The sequence below is a fragment of the Tachyglossus aculeatus genome, chromosome 10, assembly GCF_015852505.1.
Source record: "Tachyglossus aculeatus isolate mTacAcu1 chromosome 10, mTacAcu1.pri, whole genome shotgun sequence".
Lineage (NCBI taxonomy): Eukaryota > Metazoa > Chordata > Mammalia > Monotremata > Tachyglossidae > Tachyglossus > Tachyglossus aculeatus.
The window spans coordinates 11,424,487-11,444,243 of record NC_052075.1 but is presented as its reverse complement, the minus strand read 5'-3'; the positions used below and the strand labels follow the sequence as shown (position 1 = coordinate 11,444,243).

Below are 19,757 nucleotides of genomic sequence, written 5' to 3'. Positions count from 1 at the left end.
TTTGCAGATAGTAAGTGCTTAATAAATGCTATCACTATTATTATTATTAATAGAACAGACACATTCCCTTCCCACAATGAGCTTACAGTTTAGATGGGATCAACACTCAATAGCAGAAAGCCTGGTCGCTACGAGTTTGCCTTTGCCTTTGGATATACAGCATCATTATCAGACTCTCCTGAGCACTTTCCGGATACAGAGCACTATACTAAACTCTTGGGAACATCCAGGAGTAGCAAGAGGCCTGATCCCTTCCCCTGAGGAACTTAACAATCTAATGAGGAAAAGCAAGCAGGCATAAATGACCTAATGGATAGCTGGTGAAAGAGTAAGTGTGGATGTAAAAAGGATGCAAAATGAAAGCAATAAAATGGAAAACAAGCAGATGAATGCTGCCTGTTAGTGGTGATGACGGTGAGGAAGATGGTGATCAATGAGATCAATGTAAGTAACACTGGAATGAGATCATGTGAATAAAAAAATAAAATGAGTTGTATCCTTTGGGATACATCAATCCCCAAAGTGAGATCTGGAGAGTGAAACAGGCCTGCCCCTGTTCCCCCAGGGAAACCAGGTGGCCATCAGACTCCAGCCACCTGCTCTGGGGTCACCAGCCCAGACTGAGCATTCCTGGGACACGCTCCCCGCTCACCCAATGCAGGAGCTTTCTCCCCTCCTAACCCTTCAGGATAAGTCTGCATAATGTTTTGACGCACTGTCACCCAAAGAGTTTTCCTCTGGGATTTGGGAGAGGTCCATTCCATCCCAAGGGGAACATGCCATTTCCACATTTCCACCTAACCATTAGGTGTTAGAGTCGGCACTCTTGGGGGCTGGGGGCAGAAGAGGAAGTCGGATGGATTGTGGCTCTCTGCTACTGGAGAAATACGGAAGTGGAAATGGCTCAGGCACTGTTACCGCTGGGGAAATTCAGAAGCGGCATGGATTTAAACAGTGAAATCCAGCCTTATCCTAGTCCCCAACAACTGCCTCATCACAGAACTCCGGGTCTATGTGGAACTTCTGGACTATGAGCCCGCTGTTGGATAGGGATGGTCCCTATATGTTGCCAACTTGTACTTCCCAAGCGCTTAGTAAAGTGCTCTGCACACAGTAAGCGCTCAATAAATACACTGAATGAATGAATGAACTTCTAGAATGCCCTCCCACCAGACAACCGCCAAACTTGGCTCTCTCCCTCCCTTCTGAGGGCTCAACTCCTCCAGAAGGCCTTCCCAGACTGAGCCTTTGTTAATATGTTTTGTTTTGTTCTCTCTCTCCCCCTTCTAGACTGTGAGCCCACTGTTAGGTAGGGACCGTCTCTATATGTTGCCAACTTGGACTTCCCAAGCGCTTAGTACAGTGCTCTGCACACAGTAAGCGCTCAATAAATACGATTGATTGATTGATTGAGCCCTCCCTTTTCCTCTCCTTCTCCATCACCCTCCCTCTGCCCTACCCCCTTCCCCTCTCCACAGCACTGGTGTATATTTGTACATATTCGTTATTCTATTTATTTTATTAATGATGTGTATATATGTATTCGGATGGTATTGACACCTGTCTACTTATTTTGGTTTGTTGTCTGTCTCCCCCTTCTAGACTGTGAGCCCATTGTTGGGTAGGGACCTGTTGCTGATTTGTGCTTCACAAGAGCTTAGTACAGTGCTCTGCACACAGTAAGCGCTCAATAAATACGATTAAATAAATAAAACAACCCAGCTCTGGCCAAACTGAAGATGACAAACCAGGGGGTGAGAGGGGGCTCACGTTCCCATTGTGAAGAACTATCATTCTTCTATCTCCCACTAGAGGAAGCAACAATACAACTCTTACCATTCGGTGGATAAAAGACAGCATACTCTTCCATTCCAAGTTTTCCTAGGAAAGAAAACACAAAGCTTGCAGTAGGACTAAATTCAATTTATCCTTTTAAAGTCATTACTAGGAAATGGAATTTTTTAAATGACTATATTTAAGGGCCATCTTCAATAAAGTGGCCTCAAAATAGCTTTAAATGGTAAATCTTTTTACTGACGATCCGGAGACACCAGTTCCTCTGATGTGGCTCATTTCAAAATGAATCTTAGGTTACCGAGACACGCTTGGAGAAGCCCCGTGGCGTAGTGGAAAGAGCACGGGTTTTTTTAGAAGGTCATGGGTCCTACTCCCGGCTCTGCCACTCGTCTGCTGGGTGACCCTGGGCAAGTCACTTCACTTCTCCCTGCCTCAGTCACCTCAGTGCTCTGCACACAGTAAGCGCTCAAAAATACAATTGAATGAATGAATAATAATAGTAATGGCATTTATTAAGTGCTTACTATGTGTAAAGCACTGTTCCAAGCACTGGGGAGGTTACAAGGTGATCAGATTGTCCCACGTGAGGCTCACAGTCAATCCCCATTTTACAGATGAGGTAACTGAGGCACAGAGAAGTGAAGTGACTTGCCCAAAGTCACACAGCTGACAATTGGCAGAGCCGGGATTTGAACCCATGACCTCCGAATCCAAAGCCTGTGCTCTTTCCACTGAGCTGCGTGAATCTGTAAGTTCTGCACACAGTAAGCGCTCAATAAATACGACTGAATGAATGAGTGATTCTGTAAAATGGAGATTGAGTCTGTTAGCCCCACATGGGACAGGGACTGTGTCCAACCCAATTTGCTTGTATCCAACCCAAGGCTTAGTACAGTGCCTGGCACATAGTAAGCACTTAGCAAATACCATAATTATTACCATTATTATTGTTATTAGTTCTTCCACAACCTGCGCTTTCATTCTGTCTTGAATTGAATCCTGTTGGGGAATGAGGGAACACTGAGGAGCACTGTGGCCTAGTGGAAAGAGCCCAGACATGGGAGTCAGAGGATATGGGTTCTAATCCCACTCCACCACTTGCCTGCTGTGAGAACTTGGGCAAGTCACTTCGTTTCTCTGGGCCTCAGTTTCCTCATCTGTTAAATGGGGAGTCAATGCCTGTTCCCCCTCCTACTTAGAATGTGAGTCCCATATAGGACAGGGACTGTGTCTGAACTGATTAACTCGTATCTACCTCAGTGCTTAGAACTGTAAGTGCTTAACAAAAATCAAAATTATTAATTGTTATTCTTTCGACAAGGCACTCCTATCTGGAGGAGAAGCGAGCTTCTGGTGGGCAAGGATCGTGTCTACCATCTCTGTTGTACTGTACTCTCCCACGCACTTAGTATAGTGCTCTGCCTACAGTAAACAATAAATACAATGATTGATTGATAGCGGAAGAAAGATTTCTGCTCCTGTGGATGGTTCCGACCTAGGTACATGGACTTTCAGTTTCTCTCACCGCGGGTGTCAGAAGGGGTACGACCCCCATGTTACAGGAGAGCTGTGTTTGCTTTCTGGTGGTGGAAATAGACGGGATTGTCCAGTTTCTTTCGGGACACACTTGGGGACATGTATCATTCGATCAATCATACTTATTGAGTGCTTACTGTGTGTACAGCACTGTCCTGAGCCCTTGGGAAAGTACAGTACAACAATAAACAGAGACATTCCCTGCCATGTATCGACAGTCTCCCATTAGGAACACACACCTACTATAAAAGCAGTATTAAAATGAATTTAAAAAGCAGAGGGCACTGCGATGCCTTTCTGACCGGGCTGCACTAGTTTTAAGACGAGTTCTCCATTTCAAAGGCAATATTAGTTTATATTCTCCAGTAGGAGACTGATCTAGTTACTCTGGCTGGAAATTCAGAACTGCACTATTTCCTGACCTGCCCCGATAGAAGGACCTACGGAACAGGCTGCCTGGTGATTCGGTCTCTCTACGCACTGGCCCATCGTGCAGCAAGAGGTAGGCCCAGTTTGGAAGCAAACCATGAAGCAGCTGTGGAAATAACAGATGACTCCCCCTCCCACCCCATCCCTCATGACATGGCAGACCAAAGGATCTTCGAAGTGAAATGCCTCTCAGAGGGAGACAGGCAGCTCTATCATGTAGAAGTGATTTATCATTAGCTTTGCAGCTTGAAATAGCCACTTCCCGGGCTCTGGCCCATGGCCTCAGCCTCCGTGGTCATGTTACGGCTTCTCATCCCACCCCTTTCAGGGCACTTCCATAACTGTCGGGTCACCCAGCTGCCAGGGAGGCCCAGAGCCCAGGTCGTGCTCCTCAGTCTGGGCTCAGTGGGGGCTTGGACCGTACCTCAGAAGTCGGGAAATAAATACCTCTGGCTTTCCTTGGGCCTAGGGAAGCTCAGGCGAGCCAGTCGGATTACGGAAGGGGCAGCACCAGTGGCAGACATGGCAGTCCCCACTACAGTGCGTGCTGAGAACTGTAGCCACAAGCCCATCAGGGAACTCTGGTACCCTGGCTGACAGGACAAGTGGCGATATCAACCCACTGGCCCTCCGTGGAACCATGGTTTAAGACTTGAGAATTGCGGTGGCGTTTCAAGAAAGCCAATTCTGGCACCCCCTGGCTCCCTCTTGCCTTGGTTCCCTTCTGCTGCCTATCTTTACGGGTCAGGGAAGGGGGAATGCGGGAAAGGAACATGAAGGGCTCTTGCTAGTACTCAGAGAAAGACACTGTGGCTCCTCACTGTCCAGACGGTGAATAGTACCACCACCCTCGTCCCTGGGGGCCTCATCGTTATTTGGCCACGGGGGCCATCACTGCTCCTCACCCCATGAAAATTGGCTCAGACAGAGGCCTTGGAGAACTTGGAATCCAAGAAATTGATTTCTTGGACTGCTCCTCTGAAGAGTGAGTTCAAGCAACTCATTCACCGGCTTCCGACTCTTACTCTTTGATGATGAAAGCATAAAGTGAACTGTGTACTTTTAACTCTTAAACATTTCAGAAATATTGGCAATCCATGGATTGGGATTTACATTTCACGTATCGAACAATTCCAGAGCCGATAAATCTGCTCTCGCATCTAAAGCGGCATGCGCGACACTCTGAATGGGCCTAAGAATTTTGCTCTTTAGAAGAATGAATTCTACTTCGCTGGTGAGCGCTGTGGTTCCATTAGGACTTCGGAGTTTAAGTTTGAGAAAGCCAATTCAGATTACAGAACCACTCTTCCAGCCTATCACCAAAATAAACATGCTAGCCCTGTGAAATCCAGATTTCATAAACCCTTTCCCCAAAGCAGAATTTTCCAGCCAAACCCCAGTGGTGTCCAAATATCAGCAGAAGAAAGACTTTTAAAAACCGCACTCTTAATAATAATAATAATAATAATAATAATAATGGCATTTATTAAGCGCTTACTATGTGCAGAGCACTGTTCTAAGCGCTGGGGAATTTACAAGGTGATCAGGTTGTCCCCCGTGGGGCTCACAGTGTTAATCCCCATTTTACAGATGAGGTAACTGAGGCCCAGAGAAGCTAAGTGACTTGCCCCAAGTCACACAGCTGACGAGTGGCGGAGCCGGGATTTGAACCCATGACTTCTGACTCCAAAGCCCAGGCTCTTTCCACTGAGCCACGCTGCTTCTCTAATGAGAATGAGAAGCATTTAATGAGAGTACAACCCGCTTCATTAGATCATTTCTTACCTTTTATGTACGATTTGGGTGGGGAAGCGCTGTTGTAAGCAAAATGATCCAAAACGGATGTGTCCCGGGAGAAACAGAGTAACACCTGCGTGGCACAGGAAACGGTAGTTCATTGCAAGGGCAAACATTAAACAGGCTGCCCATCGACTTCATTCACTCTTACTGGGCTGAAAATGGGGTTTAAGGGACACGAGCGAGAGCTCGTAATGCAATTTAGGTAGAGCGGCCCTGCGGTGTGCAATGCAGGCACTGCCCTCTCCTGGACCCCTGCACTCCCATACTTGTCGTACATTAAGAAAAGCCTGTTGTGGAGGAGGCAGATGGAAATGGGAACATCCCTCCCTCTCGGCCCCCTGCGAGAAAGCCGCCTGTGCGGGCCAGCTCAGGGTTGAGTGGCAAAACCTCCTCCCAATTACAGGCTGGCGGTCCCGTCTTTGGAAACCCGCTCCGGGATGGGAGGAGAGCCGGCCGTGGGGGTCTGCACGGACACGGGATCTACGTGGGCTGATCATTTTCGAAACTCGGGAGACCCCCCCCCCCACCCCCGCAAAAGGTCCTTTCGGTCGACAGATCTACACTACTAGGAAAGACGGGCGGGCCTGGAATAGGAGGCATTTCAACCACAGAAGTCACCGCCTGAGAAGCGGCGTGGCTTTGTGGAAAGAGCATGGGCTTGGGAGCTAGAGATCGTGGGTTCGAATCCTGCCTCTGCCACTTGTCAGCTGTGTGACTTTGGGCAAGTCACTTTCATTCATTCGTTCATTCAATCGTATTTATTGAGCGCTTACTGTGTGCAGACTGTGTGCTAAGCGCTTGGGAAGTACAAGTTGGCGACATATACAGACGGTCCTTACCCAACAACGGGCTCACAGTCTACAAGGGGGAGACAGACAGCAAAACAAAACATGTGGACAGGGGTCAAGTCATCAGAATAAATAGAAGTAAAGCTAGAAGCACATCACTGACAAAATAAATAGTAAACATGTACAAGTAAAATAAATAGAGTAATAAATCTGTACAAACATATATACAGGTGCTGTGGGGAGGGGAAGGAGGTAGGGCAGGGGGGATGGGGAGGAGGAGAGGAAAAAGGGGACTCAGTGTGGGAAGGCCTCCTGGAGGAGGTGAGCTCTCAGTAGGGCTTTGAAGGGAGGACAAGAGCTAGCTTGGCGGATGTGCGGAGGGAGGGCATTCCAGGCCAGGGGGAGGACGTGGGCCGGGGGTCGACGGCGGGACAGGCGAGAACAAGGCACAGGGACAACATGATAACCTTGTATCTACCTCAGTGCTTAGAACAGTGCTTGGCACGTAGTAAGCACTTAACAAATATCATTATTATTATTATTATTATTATTATTATTACCATCTACCTTAAACCTGGCCTAGGTCTATCTGGATAGGCTGCATTTACCACTTTTTTTATGGTATTTGTTATGCACTTATTAAGTGCCAGGCACCCTATTAGGTGCTGGGGTAGATGCAACTTAATCAGGTTGGACATAAGCCATGTCCCACATGGGGCTCACAATCGTAATCCCCATTTTACAGATGAGGTAACTGAGGCACAGAGGAGTGACTTGTCCAATCACACAGGAGACAAGTGAAAGCCATTCCTTAATACTTTTTTTCCCATTATGTTCTAACTCATATCTTCCAAACTGTGTGGCTTTTTCAGTATTAGGGGACATTCTTCCAACAACAAACAGTGTTGGAGAAGCACTGTAGCCTAGTGGAGAGACCGCGGGCCTGGGAGTTAGAAGATCCTGGGTTCTAATTACGGCTCTGCAAACTGCTTGCTGTGTGGCCCTGGGCAAGTCACTTAACTTCTCTGTGCCTCAGTTTCCTCAACTGTAAAATGGAGATACCTGTTCTTCCTCCTACTTAGACTGCGAGCCCCATGTGGGACAGGAACTGCGTCCAACCTAACTTGTACCTACTCCATCGCTTAGAACAATGTTTGCCACTAATAAATACAAATACCACTTTTAAAAAAACAAAACAAACAAACAAAAAAAATACAAAGCGGTCTGGATAGACCCCCAGTGCAGTGTGAGAAGAAATGTATATTGATGAAGCACACATTATACCACGAGTTTTCTTCAGCAAGAGGACTGTCAAGACAGGAGAACAGGCTGTATTCTAATCTGAGATCATTATGGCTTTACTATACGTTTCTTGAATTTTGGGGTGGTGGGGCGGGGAGTGGGGACTGTGATGAAGAAGGGCACTAATTCCCGCAAGCAAGCTGGAGTAATTCTTTTTGATTATCATCCAGCGCTTAGAACAGTGCTTTGCACATAGTAAGCGCTTAACAAATACCATCATTATTATTATTATTTACTAAGTGAAAATCGCCCTTTGGTGAAGGAGAGGTCATTCGAAGCAGTGGTTTTCTTTACCTCTAAAAGCCCTTCTGAAGGGCAGTAAAGAAGTTTGCTGGGAAGACAGGCAGTGCTATTAATGCAGCAGAACTGCACGGCACCAATTCTACGATGAAAAAAATGTGTTTTTCCCTCATGCTTTTTTTCAGTTTCCGAAACTTTACAAGGTGGGTGTTCGAGCAGAAACTTCGTAAGGATCACGGGGCAAGGAGACAAGCGAAAATAGCACCACGTATTGCCAACAACAAATGTGATAGATAGCCCGGCCCTGTTGCGCTGTACTCTCCCAAGTGCTTAGTACAGTGCTCTGCATACAGGAAGCACTCAATAAATACCAGTGATTGAGTGGCTGACTGACTGAGGGAACAGTCTTTGTGTGGGCAAAGGTGGCCAGGACTGTTAGTTCAGCATGGGGATTTTTAGCTAAAAGCATAACTCTAGGTGCACTGCACCATCAGTGGTATCTCGTCTGAATAGAAAGGACAGTGCTTGAGAGAAGGGAATGAGGCTCTCTGTTTCTGACTCAAACAGTCACTTCAGCAAGTCTGAAAGTACATTTGCCAAATACTTATTACCTGCCTTCTGAACCTACGAATGGCTTTGGGTCACGAGGCTTAATTCTGTTATGTATGAAACTATTTCTCAAGAATAAACATCGGAGAAGATGAACGGCTTATCGTAAACAAATTCTTTAAATATTATTACAGGGGAAATTACAAGTTACTCTAAACTGCCAAACACGTTAGCTATTCACCCTGTTCTCAGTAGATATAGGCGATGGTAAAAGCCAGCACATGCACAGTGAGGCATAAGAATTGTAAACAAACCTAAAGAGTAAAGATGGTGTGTTCTTTTCTAAAAAGAGGGGCCCGGTTTTCAGAAAGAGAGTCGTTACTATGACAGTACAGTGCTAGGAGAAAAGATTTCATCAAAGGCCAATTCCTCTGTAACAGAATGTACAGTCAACCCTGCTCAGCCATGTGTCTTTGTCTAGAACATAACAGAAGAACTTGGAGTGGTGCTTCTGACAATGCAAGTCTGTCTGGGCAGAAGGTGACATGGTGTACGAAGAAATCGCCATGCCCTGGGTATAAAGCATTGGTCACAGGGGGTGGCCAATAAAGTTTTCTCTAATGCAGGGTTATTCAAGAACACCACCTCTACTTTAGAGGACAACTGACTGTCCTGAAAAGGTTACACCTCTTCAGTCTGAAGAGACAAAAACTGAGAGGGAACATGACTGAGGCCCCCCCAAAACCATGAATGTTGTGAGCAGGACAAACACAAGATTACTGTTTGCCAAATTTGCGGCGGGTGGGGACTAGGGAAGGGGAAGGACACACCAAATGTGAGGCTTAAAGAAAGAAAGTTCAAGACAAACCAAAGGAAACACCACTTCACAGTAATGGCAATCATATTAAACACAAAAACAGAGCCGTTGATGGGGCGGGCTAATGGCCCATCCATCCTCATATTCTGTCTCCGACAGTGGCTACCTTAAAGAACCCCTTTGGACTGTTTGTTGGTTACCTTCTTAGACAGCTAGTCTCATGACTATAAATCAACCAACAAACATGGAATTCATTACCAAAGGATCCTGCCCAGGCAGAACATACATTCAAGAAGGACATAAATACATTTATGGTAATCATTATGAAATGAATTATTAATGGAACGCTTACAGACAGAAGCAAGAACATTTAGAAGGTTCATAAAGGATCAAGGCTCTGTGTTAGGGAAGCTGATGTGGAGGAGGGAGGTTGAGGAGGATGACGCTTATTCTGTCCCTCCAATCAATCAATCAATCAATCGTATTTATTGAGCGCTTACTGTGTGCAGAGCACTGTACTAAGCGCTTGGGAAGTACAAGCTGGCAACATACAGAGATGGTCCTTACCCAACAGTGGGCTCACAGTCTAGAAGGGGGAGACAGAGAACAAAACCAAACATATTAACAAAATAAAATAAATAGAATAGATATGTACAAGAGTCTTTAGAGCCATCATCAGAGTTAGAACACTGGGCTAACCCACTGTAAAGTCCCTGAGGGCAGGGAACATGTCTACTAACTCTATTGTACGGAACTCTCCTAGTACAGTTATGTACATATCTGTAATTTTATATATTTATATTAATGTCCGTCTCCCCCTCTAGACTGTAAGCTCAATGTGAGCAGGGAATTTGTCCATTAAATGGTAGTATTGTAGTCTCTCAAGCGCTTAGTACAGTGCCCTGAACGCAGAAAGCGCTCAGTAAATATGACTGCTCGGCACACAGTAACCACTCAATCAATACCACTGATCGGTTGATCAGCGTAGTATGGCAGTTTGTATATTTTTAGTCAAACATGAAAGTGATATTGACTCCAAACCAAGGAAGACGTGGATTAGCATTTAGGAAGAAAACACGAGCATGGCTCCTGGCTCACTCTACAACACTTTAATCCCCATTAAAAAGGATTCATTTAAAAGAGACTAAAGGTATGATCTCAATCTCTCTCTCTTTCTCCCCACAGTGCGGAACCTCTGGTCATCATCATCATCATCATCAATCGTATTTATTGAGCGCTCACTATGTGCAGAGCACTGTACTAAGCGCTTGGGAAGTACAAATTGGCAACATATAGAGACAGTCCCTACCCAACAGTGGGCTCCCAGGACAGTAATCCTCCAAGAGCAATCTCTATGGTTCTAACGTCATGGCTGAGGGAAAAACTGACCGGAGTGCAAAACAACAGCTTGACATGCATTTAACTCTGCCCGGCCTTTAGAAAGACACCACAGTTTTTCAATTCCACTCAATACAACGAAGATCTCAAATGAGATCTTTCCGCAACCACCTACTAGGGAGTGGGGATGAGCGCCCTACATACATTTCAACTATGACAAAGCTGATGCATTTTGCCTAGGGTATAACTAAGGAAACCACTTCCTTAATTTTCATTCCCAATTATGACTTAAAAAAGAACAAGAATCATCTTTTCACACCACTGACAGATTAGCAGACTGGAGAACTCCTTTCTGAGATAAGTGGTTTCAATTTCATATATAAAATGATAGGAATACGATGAAATAAGCAAGGCAGTTCAAGACTTTTATAACCTCCAAGGTTCAAAATTTCCTTAAGTTAAATCAAATATGAACTGAACCTTCATATCTGAATTTATCTTAAGGGACTTTTGTCTTTTCCTGAGTTGTTATGAAGATGGCTTCACTAGAGAAACCATCCCCTTAATTGATTTAGAAACTGTTTCTAGGTTAATTTTTTAACTGTTAAACTTTTCAGTGATCCTGCACCATGGCATCGGATCTTGGAAACACTCATATCTGTACCTTCCTCAAAGATACTCATTTGGCTTCATCTACTATCATTTTTAAAAAAAAAAAAGCCCATCCTAACAGCTGGGACTAATTTACATCTAATCAAGTAAAAATTGCTGTGTGGATTCTGCATTTCCTCCATGACATTTCTGTTGACACTGCAATCAAATACAAATTAGTAAATCTGTATGTAGAATCTGCTCCCACTTAATAAGGAAAAAACCAGTAATCTAAGATAGTCCGTGTCAATTGGTTCGTTTCCCATTTAGGATAAAATGACAGTTTGTCAGTAACGATAAAAAAGATCTGAGGGTAATCAAACAGTAATGATGGTGCTTTAAACCGTTTAAGGCATTGGACTATTACCCAATCCTCTTCAACTGCACATGTTCAAACGGAAATGCTCCTTCTCCAAGACACACTTTCAGGGATAACAAATTCTACGACTGAGCCTTGACATTCAGCTCAATACTGCCTTACCTCTTAAAATTATTTTTCCATCTACCTACCAGTTCTGTCTTAAAAGACAAAATAAATAGTCAAGAACTCTTTCGCTTGGAGCTTGTGTTCTTCCAAATGATTCATTTCCAAGGGGCAAAAAATAATTTTATTCCAATGTGGGAACATTTCACATGATCACTGATAAAAGAATCGATTCTGCAATCTGATGGGCTTGTGGAGTGAAACTGTCCCTTTAGTGACCAGAAGTAACAGACAGATGTCAAGCGTGATACACCCACAATGCTGTAGGGCTCGATGAAATTCCACCTAATGTTCGTGGAAATCCGCTGAACCTAAATCCTGTTCCCGGGGTGGGCAGAGAAGGGAAAGGGGAGAGGGGATGTGTCTCAGATTCCCACCCTTGTCCCAGAGCTGCTGCCTTGACCCGAGCCATGACAGTCAGAGGCGGGAGCCTGAAGTGGGGAGAGCTTGGACACTTAATATCCAGGAAGGCGGCTCGTGCTGTGTCAATTATTCGTTCATTCATTCATTCAATCACATTTGCTGAGCGCTTACTGTGTGCAGAGCACTGTACTAAGCGCTTGGAAAGTACAATTCGGCAACGGATAGAGACAATCCCTACCCAACAACGGGCTCACGGTCTAGAAGGGGGAGACAGACAACAAAACAAGTAGACAGGCATCGATAGCATCAAAATAGATCAATAGAATTGTAGATATATACACAAGGATGAGGGTGGATGGGTCTTGGGAGACGAAGGTATGGGGACAGGGCCAATCCAGTGGCTCCTGTGTCACTAGATTCTATGATAGGTGTGATAGTAGCATAGAAGCAGCATATCTCAGTGGAAAGTGCCCGGACTTTGGAGTCAGAGGTCATGGGTTCGAATCCCGGCTCTGCCAATTGTCAGCTGTGTGACTTTGGGCAAGTCACAACTTCTCTGGGCCTCAGTTCCCTCATCTGTAAAATGGGGATTAAGACTGTGAGCCCCACGTGGTACAACCTAATCACCCTGTAACCTCCCCAGTGCTTAGAACAGTGCTTTGCACATAGAAAGTGCTTAATAAATGCCATTATTATTATTATAGTATTGATTAAATACATCTGAAGTGGAGAGTACAAGCACTGACCGCTGCCTCCATGACAAGGTAGTTAATGATAATAATAATAATAATAATGGCATTTATTAAGCACTTACTATGTGCCAAGCACTGTTCTAAGCACTGGGGAGGTTACAAGGTGATCAGGTTGTCCCACGTGGGGCTCACAGTCTTCATCCCCATTTTACAGATGAGGTAACTGAGGCAGAGAGAAGCTAAGTGACATGCCCAAAGTCACACCGCTGACAAGTGGCGGGGCCAGGATTTGAACCCATGACCTCTGACTCCAAAGCCCGTGCTCATTCCACTGAGCCACACTGCTTCTCTGGGGCAATTATCCAACTGGGGCAATTATTCAATCATAGTATTTACTGAGCAGCTACTGTCTGCAGTGGACCGTGTTAAGCAATTGGGGGTGTACAAAAGAGTTATCAGGAATACATGGTGCTGAATCTGTACCGACGGGTCAGACTCACTGAAATCTTCTACTTCCCAAGCGCTTAGTACAGTGCTCTGCACACAGTAAGCACTCAATAAATACGATTGAATGAATCTGGCCTGTCCAATAAAAAGCCTAATGAATGGCCGTTCTAAAGGCCTGCTTTACCAAAAATGTCTCTCGTGCTACAGACCCATTTAGTCATGGAGTGCAATTAAGTGAAGAAATCCATATTATCTCCTCTTTCCACCAGGTATACACTTACCTGGTATAAATAATCTTCAAAGACAAAATAGTAATCATCATTGCTGGCTGTCAGCTTAACATCCTAGAAATGTAGAAATAAAGTAGTTAAAAAACAGTAGTGATATTTTCACTATTAAAACATAGTACTTGTGACATTTTTCTAGTACTTACTGTGGGCATTATGTTTGGAAAATATTTTTGGTGTTGAGATTTCAACTACCTTGATATTTCCTTTGCAAGTTCAGTTTGTGGATGGATTACATTTCATTACTACTACATATTATTTAGTAGAATTACCTTTACATACAAAGACGTCCAAATATGCAGTTGGGTTCCGGAATTCTTCCACCTGGCAGTTCTTTCATTTCTATAAACCATGATTATTTTTAAATTTACCTATGTTTTTCTGAACTTTAAAAGCCTTAGAGGTAATGTAGAATTCTGATGCAATCTCACCAGAGTTGAGAACCAAACAATTCTCACCTAGGAGGACATAATGTTTCCTCATATACAGTCCTTCATAGAGCTGGTTTCTCCTCTGCCTTATCATATTACATACTTGAGTAATTAGAGCACTTTACAGTGCTTTCAGAGGACGTTTTGGATGTTCATTTGCTTAGGGCTGCATAAACATCTTTACTCGCGGCAAGTCTCAAATCTTTCAGTCTCAGAATACATTATTCTCCATAAATTATTGGAGATAATTTAGATAATCCAAAATATTGGAAAATAAATTTCCAAATGAGACCGCAAGCCCAGCAGACAGCAATTCTCACTCGGGCCCAATATGGAAGATACAGCGGTTTGGCTTTCTGATTCTGGGTTTGTTGTGGGCAGAGAATGTGTCTGTTATATTGTTATACTGTACTTTCCCCTGTGCTTAGTACACTGTTCTGCACACAGTAGGCGCTCAATTCATTCATTTATTCAGCTGTATTTATTGAGCGCTTACTGTGCTCAATAAAAATACAATTGACTGACTGACTGATGGGGTAAGCCATTAGAATTTGGGGAGTGCTACCATTTTCCAAAACAACATGACTGGCAAATACTCTCCCTAACATCTGTCTTAGTGCCATGGACCTTGAGGTTGCCCAAGAACATAAAAGGGTGATAAATGAAGCACAAATAAATATCCTCCATTTAAACAAGCTACTTACCTTATAAATTAAGCTATCTACCAGAAGGTCATGTTGAATCACATTGGACTTGAGTTGCTCATAATATAAAATGTCCTAAAACAAAAGAAGTACCATTTTTGAATTGGAAAGATTACATTTGAAAATGCGAGTCTAGTCTTAGCAACTATTCTGATTGTAAAATTACAGACTTTTACAATTTATGAAGTCTGAGAATGAACAAATTAGCACACACCTCTTCCAACACACCATAAAAGCTATATTTAAAGCTGTATGTTCCATAATGAGAGAGGATTTCCCCTGCTCATTCTACTATCTTTTAACTAATTATAGTTTCGTTTATTTCTCCAGCATTTTCCTGGCGTTACTTCCTTAGGGTGATTTCTTTAAGAACAAAAACCTGGCTAAAAGACTATAATTAAAAATTAATTTCCATTGCTGCCAAGATGCCGAACAAGCAGGTTTGCTCTAAGATGTGCCAAAAGCACATTGAATTAAAGAACTGACAGAAGGATTTTTCAAAATAAAATATTAAGATTTTTGAAATGCTGACAAACAAGCTAAAGCTTTGATTTAGAATAGGAAAGGCCCCCTTCCAGGCCAGCAGCCCCCAAGACCTCCGGCTCTTCTATGAGAAAAGCAAGACCCTGATGCCCAACATCCCCAGGTAGGGACCGTCTCTACATGTGGCCAACTTGTACTTCCCAAGCGCTTAGTACAGTGCTCTGCACACAGCGAGCGCTCAATAAATATGATTGAATGATTGAATGAATGAATAGGAAAAGAAAGCAAATATGGAATAATTGAAAAGCCATCTTCTATTGTTTTTACTGTATTTGTTTAGCTCTTACTATGTGCTAGGCACTGTGCTAAGTACCGGTGTAGGCACTAACTAATCAGGTAGGACACAGTCCATGCCCCACATGGGACTCATAGTCTTGATCCCCATTTTACAGATGAGGGAACTGAGGCAGAGAGAAGTGACTTGCCCAAGCTTGCTTGTCACACAGCAGATGAGTGGCGGAGTCTGACCACCCCCCATGCTCTATTCACTAGGCAGCGCTGCTTCTACCTATTCATTTTGCTCTTACTTTAACAGGGAAATGAAGACATCCCCCACCAAATCATTTTCAAATGAAATGCCACTTTAAAAATCATTCTACATACCACATATAAAACATTTTAAAATGTTGGTATGGCAAGGAAGAGATTACTGAAATCCCTTTAAAAACTTCAATTTGGAAGGGCTGTGAAGTGAACTACAAATTACAATTTTGGGGGAATTCAACATTTTTGGCTTGACCCTACTTATAACTCCACAAATTAAAAAAATATTTATTGTTAACCACCATCTATAAACCTCAGAAAAACACTGCACAGATGGGCGGCAGTGTGACCTAGTGGAAAGAAGATGGGACAGGGACCTGAGTTCTGGTCTCGGGTCGGCCACTGGCCTGCTGTGAGAATTTGTGCAAGTCACTTAACCTCTCTATACCTGAGTTTCCTTATATATAACATGGGAATAAGAGGAGCAGTGTGGCCTAATGGAAAGAGAACGGACCTGGGGGTCCAAGGACGTGGATTCTAATCCTAGCTCTGCCACTTGCCTGCTCAGTGACCTTGGGCAAGCCATTTAACTTTTCTGGGCCTCAGTTTCCTCAACTATTAAATGGGCATTAACTGGTTTTCCCTCCTACTTAGACTGTGAGCCCTAAATAGAACAGGAACGGGGAATTGTGCCCGACCTGATTAACTTGTATCTACCCCAGCACTTCGAACATTGCTCAACTCATAGTAAGTGCTTAATATGATAACAACAATAAAAATAACAATGACAATAATAATAATAACCTGTTCTCCCCACCATGTTGGATAAGGACAAGAAGGTGTCTTTTGGAACCTCCATGAAAAACATCTGTTCCCCTTTTGTCACTTATTTTTGTTTCTTTTATCTCTCCTAAGATAACAATGAGTTCACTACAATGTCCAAAGCCTTTCTACCTCCTCACACACACTTTTAAAAGTGTGTTGGGATATGTATGCATCCCTAAAAAGATCATTCTTTAAGGCACAAAAAACTAAAAAAATTCCTGGCTCCTAGAATTCCCATCTGAATTTTATACAGGTGGCTGAAGTATAAATATACAAGAGTGAAAAGGAAAAAGCATCCCCTCTTCATGAGAAATTTGCTGGAAGAGTATTAGGAAAATTAATGAATATGAGGACAATTGATAACTGAAACGAAGAAATGCACAAACTCTCTTGAGGGCAATAAACAACAAAGAAGTAAATTCAATCTCCTATCCAGACTAAGTAGAAAATTAAATACGACTAAGAAAAGCCACTCAGGATGCAGACAGAAAGAAAAGGCAATTTGATAAAAACAAAAGGCTTGAGACTGGGGGTTGTTGAGAACTGAGCAAAAGATGGAACAGAATGACAGTTTATAAACCACTGACTGCTGATGGTGCAGTAACTCTGTGGTCAGCTCCAAGGCACAAACTTGGTCTGGAATATGGAATTCCCACATTAGTTTATTTGGTTGGGTCAGAGATCCATGACAGGAATAGGCCAACATTTAATTTTCCAAGGAAACTTTCTTCCAGACCATCATCTCTTATATTCAGTTAAATACACTGGTTCGGTCAGCACAGACCAATATTCTTTTCTAATCCCACTCTACTACTTGCCTGCTGTGTGACCTTGGACAAGTCACTTACCTTCTCTGTGGCTCAGTTTCCTCATCTGCAAAATGGGGATTCAATACCTGTTCCTCCTCCTCCTTAGACTGTGAGTCCCAAATGTGACAGGGACATATTCAACCCAATTATCCCGGCTGTCCAACTACTTAGTACAGTGCAATGCATACAATAAGTGCTTAGCAAATACCACAGTTCTCACTATTATTTTACAAATGGGGCTGAGTGAACGTGTTTATCACAGTTTATCCACCTGGCACTTCCAATGCTCAATGCAATTAAAGCGGCCATTTCTATGCTTGTAGCAAATAGGCTGGAAATTCAAAAAGATGACCAAATTCCCTATCTATATTTTTTTCCTCATAAAATTGCACAAACCTCCCAAAATTGATTGCATTAACCAAGAAGCAGAGTGGACTAGTGGATAGAACATGGTGCCTGGGAGTTAGAAGGGTTCTACAACTTGTCTGCTATGTGACCTTGGGCAAGTCACTTTACATCTCTGTGCCTCAGTTTATCTCATCTGTAAAATTGGGATTAAGACTGTGAGCCCCACGTGTGACACGGAGAGTGTTCAAGCAGCGTGGCTCAGTGGGAAGAGTCTGGGCTTTGGAGTCAGAGGTCATGGGTTCAAATCCCAGCTCTGCCAATTGTCGGCTGTGTGACTTGGGGCAAGCACTTCTCTGGGCCTCAGCTCCCTCATCTGTAAAATGGGGATTAAGACTGTGAGCCCCCCATGGAACAACCTGATCTCCCTGTAACTCCCCAGCACTTAGAACAGTGCTTTGCACATAGTAAGTGCTTAATAAATGCCATCATCATCATTATTATTATTAGCTTATATCTACTGCAGCACTTAGGACAATGCCTGGCACATATTAAGCACACAAATACTATTTAAAAAAAGTGGTCCACTGGAGGGGTTTCTCTGCCTGATGGAAGATTTTTGGGCTGTATTTGGCCAGTCAGGACTGAAAGGTCCCAGTTATGGTTCCAGGAGTAAGGCCCTGGCTATCAGCCCCCCTGAGCTCCATCTGGTTCCATCCCCGGGTTTGGTGGTTTGTTACTATCAGTCGATCCTATTTATTGAGCACTTACTGCGAGCAGAGCACCGTACTAAGCGTTCGGGAGAATAAACTATAGCAGAGTTGGTAGACACGTTCTCTGCTCAGAGTAATAATAATTGTGGTATTTGTCAAGTACTTTCTTTGTGCCAAACGCTGCTCCAAGCATTGGAAAACAAGACCACTTGGGACTCACAGGCCAAGTAGAAGGGAGATAGGTATTGAATCTCTATTTTTGCAGATGAGGGAACTGAAGCACGGAGACGTTACGTGACTTGCCCAAGGTCACACAGCAAGTACATGGCAGAGCCAGGATTAGAAGTCCCTGTCCTCCGACTTGCAGGCCAAGGCTCTTTCCACTAGGCTAAGCTGCTTCTCAAGGAGCTTACAGTTAATCAATCAATCATATTTAAAAAGTCTATATGACTACAGACTAAAAGTCTTCAGGAGGAGCGTACTACTGTATGGGGGCTGGCTGGAAAAGGCTTCCGCTAATCGGAACCGGGCAGGGAAGGAAGGAGGGAGAGATCTCCAGGGTAATCGCTCCTGTCCTGTTGCCATGGATCAGAAATTGGGCCCCTAGAAGCCTTTTGGTTGAGGGGCTCGCTCCCAGGAGAGAGGTGTGGCCACTATCACATCACCACATTGTCAACTGGCAGCTGGGCACGGGTTAACAGACGAGAGTGTGTGCTGGAGATTGAAAGGGTCAATTTAAGAAAATTTCTTCTTCAGTCTCAACAAGGTATGGAAGTTGGTAGTACCCATAAACCCAATCTGTCAAAACCAAATTTTCAAGGAGAGTGATCCAAGAAAATTCAGGATGAATAATGATGGGTAAGATGACTGCGGACTACTGATGTGGTTCAGGGATTTTAGAATCCCTGCACACCATGAGCATAAGACGATAAAGAGAATTTTTAAATAGTAACTACATCTCTCTCTCTCTCTCTCTCTCTCTCTCTCTCTCTCTCTCACACACACACACACACACACACACACACACACACACAGACACTCTCTCTCTGCTGGATCAAATCTGAAGACAAAATGTATGTTTGAAATATTCACTAATGAAAAAAATCCAAAGAATCAGATTTCATGCACTACTTCAGTTAAATGAAACATAAATTTTAGCCATCAAATATGAATTATGAAAAATATTAAATGCTGCTAAAATACTTTCTGGAATGTGAAAATTCAAGTGTACATTCACATGTTTATATGAAACATGTTTAACATGTGTTTGAAATCATTTTAATTGTTCTCCCTGGCTGTCCAAAAACTGGATTGTAAATTATGAGGTTTTCTAAAACTTTCCATTTTTCTTCTAAGCACAAGGAAGATTTGTAGAAGTCATAAA

The 19,757-nt window shown here is 43.5% G+C and overlaps 1 protein-coding gene across 2 annotated transcripts in view; it reads right to left on the bottom strand.

Moving 5' to 3' along the window:
* The window catches only part of TBC1D19 (TBC1 domain family member 19), a 71,881-nt gene that overhangs the window by 20,847 nt on the left and 31,277 nt on the right, over window positions 1–19,757 (bottom strand). For both annotated transcript variants that reach the window (XM_038753167.1, XM_038753168.1), the window contains 4 exons: window positions 14,656–14,730; window positions 13,515–13,577; window positions 5,548–5,632; window positions 1,837–1,881 (listed from right to left, as the gene is read on the bottom strand). In XM_038753167.1, coding sequence (XP_038609095.1) covers window positions 1,837–1,881; window positions 5,548–5,632; window positions 13,515–13,577; window positions 14,656–14,730 — 268 coding nt within the window. The remainder of the gene's footprint in view (window positions 1–1,836; window positions 1,882–5,547; window positions 5,633–13,514; window positions 13,578–14,655; window positions 14,731–19,757) is intronic.